Raw genomic sequence first — 1,552 nt, 5'->3', positions numbered from 1 at the left:
GGGGGGGTGGGGGTGGGGTGATGGAATATCGCAAATCTGTGAATTGTACATGTTATTTTTTATTTAGTCAAATTAGATGGAAATACAGGAATACAAATAATAAATGAAACAGAAGCCTCACGGACAAGATCAGACGATTGTGCGTCGTCGCCCGTACGCGTATTTCGATACGTCATTTCAGATAGCGAATTGCGTCGGATATTTTTGTGTCGCATGAAAACCACCTTCACGATATGCCCACTCTCCGCCATCATCACTACCCGTACACCGAAACCGATAAGCACAATATTCTCCCACCCGTAGTACGTGGTCACGTACGATACTGTATATAATGAATGTTCCATATGATAAATCGAAAACTTATTGTCGTTCATTTTTCAATTTCAGATGCCAGACAAAAAGCTTGAAACGTCCATTGCATCGGTCACGTGATGCTGGGCTTATAGGAAGAAAATACGTGATGCGCTGATCGAGTTTAGTTCAGGTAATAATGTAGAAAAAATAATTTATCGAATTAGGTAATAATAACGAGATTGGTCGTAGAAATTTCTAAGATCATTAATAATCGAATTAGTGATGGGTGGAGAGAGACTATGGTGGACATGGGGAATGGCAGTACGTGGCACCGCACCAAATTCAAGTCTGCCGATTACGTCACTAGGATCCAATTGGAATGGTACAGCGGAACAGGAGGCCGCCATAAATCGCACTGAAAATTCTACCTGGAATCCATCAAGTCCCATTCATCCAGGTTCCGAACATGATCTCGTCGTTATGATCGTCATCGCGACCATCCTCAGCCTTCTGATCCTGATTACCATCGTCGGTAAGTCAGAACGCTTTTTATTCCAACATTCGATTCGCCTGTTTTATCGACTGCGTGTGTTGTGAAAAAGTTTTTCCCACATTTTTTTTTTTTTTTTTTTTTTTCAAGAATCAACGAGTACAGGGTATTTCGTTCAAAATCACGTACAATCCGATTGTATTTCACCTCCGGACGCAACACGTTACCCATACTGTGGAATAAACTATAGCTATTGCCTTTTATTCGATACTTTGACGTCGCGTTGCAATGACATAGTGCTGTACGTATCAAATGTACGTGGGATTAGTAAAAGCTGATACACGCTATAGGTATATTTACTGTTATCGATCGGTTGGAAAATTTATCTAATACATTTTTGCGACTAGCACACCTTACGAATAATACACCCCTAGGACCTTAGGTAAAAAGAAAAAATTGGCAGGACCTACCAAAATCAAGGGAACCGATCCACCCTGAATTTACCGATAATTGTATTCAATGGGTGGATAAAATTCGAATCGGTTCGAATTCGCATTTCAGAATTAGCTGCAACGATTTATTGCCGCTCGCTGCTGCGAATCAAAATAAAAATCTTTCTCGATGAATGCTTATGAGGTCGAGTGCTTTACGCGAATCAGGCTCGTTTTCAATGTAAAGAGAAGGCTCGATCGAATTGCGCCTCATCCCTTCCCCGTACCCTTTCGTTCACACTAGTCTATTTCCTGACTTAATCACCCCCCCCCCCCC

The 1,552-nt window shown here is 41.6% G+C and overlaps 1 protein-coding gene across 7 annotated transcripts in view; it reads left to right on the top strand.

Annotated features, from left to right (window-relative positions):
- Positions 1 to 1,552, top strand: part of LOC107272481 (5-hydroxytryptamine receptor) — a 95,855-nt gene that overhangs the window by 26,149 nt on the left and 68,154 nt on the right. For 5 of the 7 annotated variants that reach the window (XM_015749676.2, XM_025089792.1, XM_025089790.1 and 2 more), the window contains 2 exons: positions 388 to 484; positions 575 to 826. In XM_015749676.2, the coding sequence (XP_015605162.1) occupies positions 577 to 826 (250 nt within the window). In that variant the 5' untranslated portion in view covers positions 388 to 484; positions 575 to 576. Of the gene's footprint in view, positions 1 to 67; positions 303 to 387; positions 485 to 543; positions 827 to 1,552 lie in introns of all 7 variants that reach the window. The other 2 variants (XM_025089793.1, XM_025089789.1) reach the window with 2 other exon arrangements.

This window comes from Cephus cinctus, unplaced genomic scaffold (assembly GCF_000341935.2).
Source record: "Cephus cinctus unplaced genomic scaffold, Ccin1 Ccin1_scaffold1184, whole genome shotgun sequence".
In the NCBI taxonomy this organism is placed as follows: Eukaryota; Metazoa; Arthropoda; class Insecta; order Hymenoptera; family Cephidae; genus Cephus; species Cephus cinctus.
This window is presented reverse-complemented; position numbering and strand designations above follow the sequence as displayed.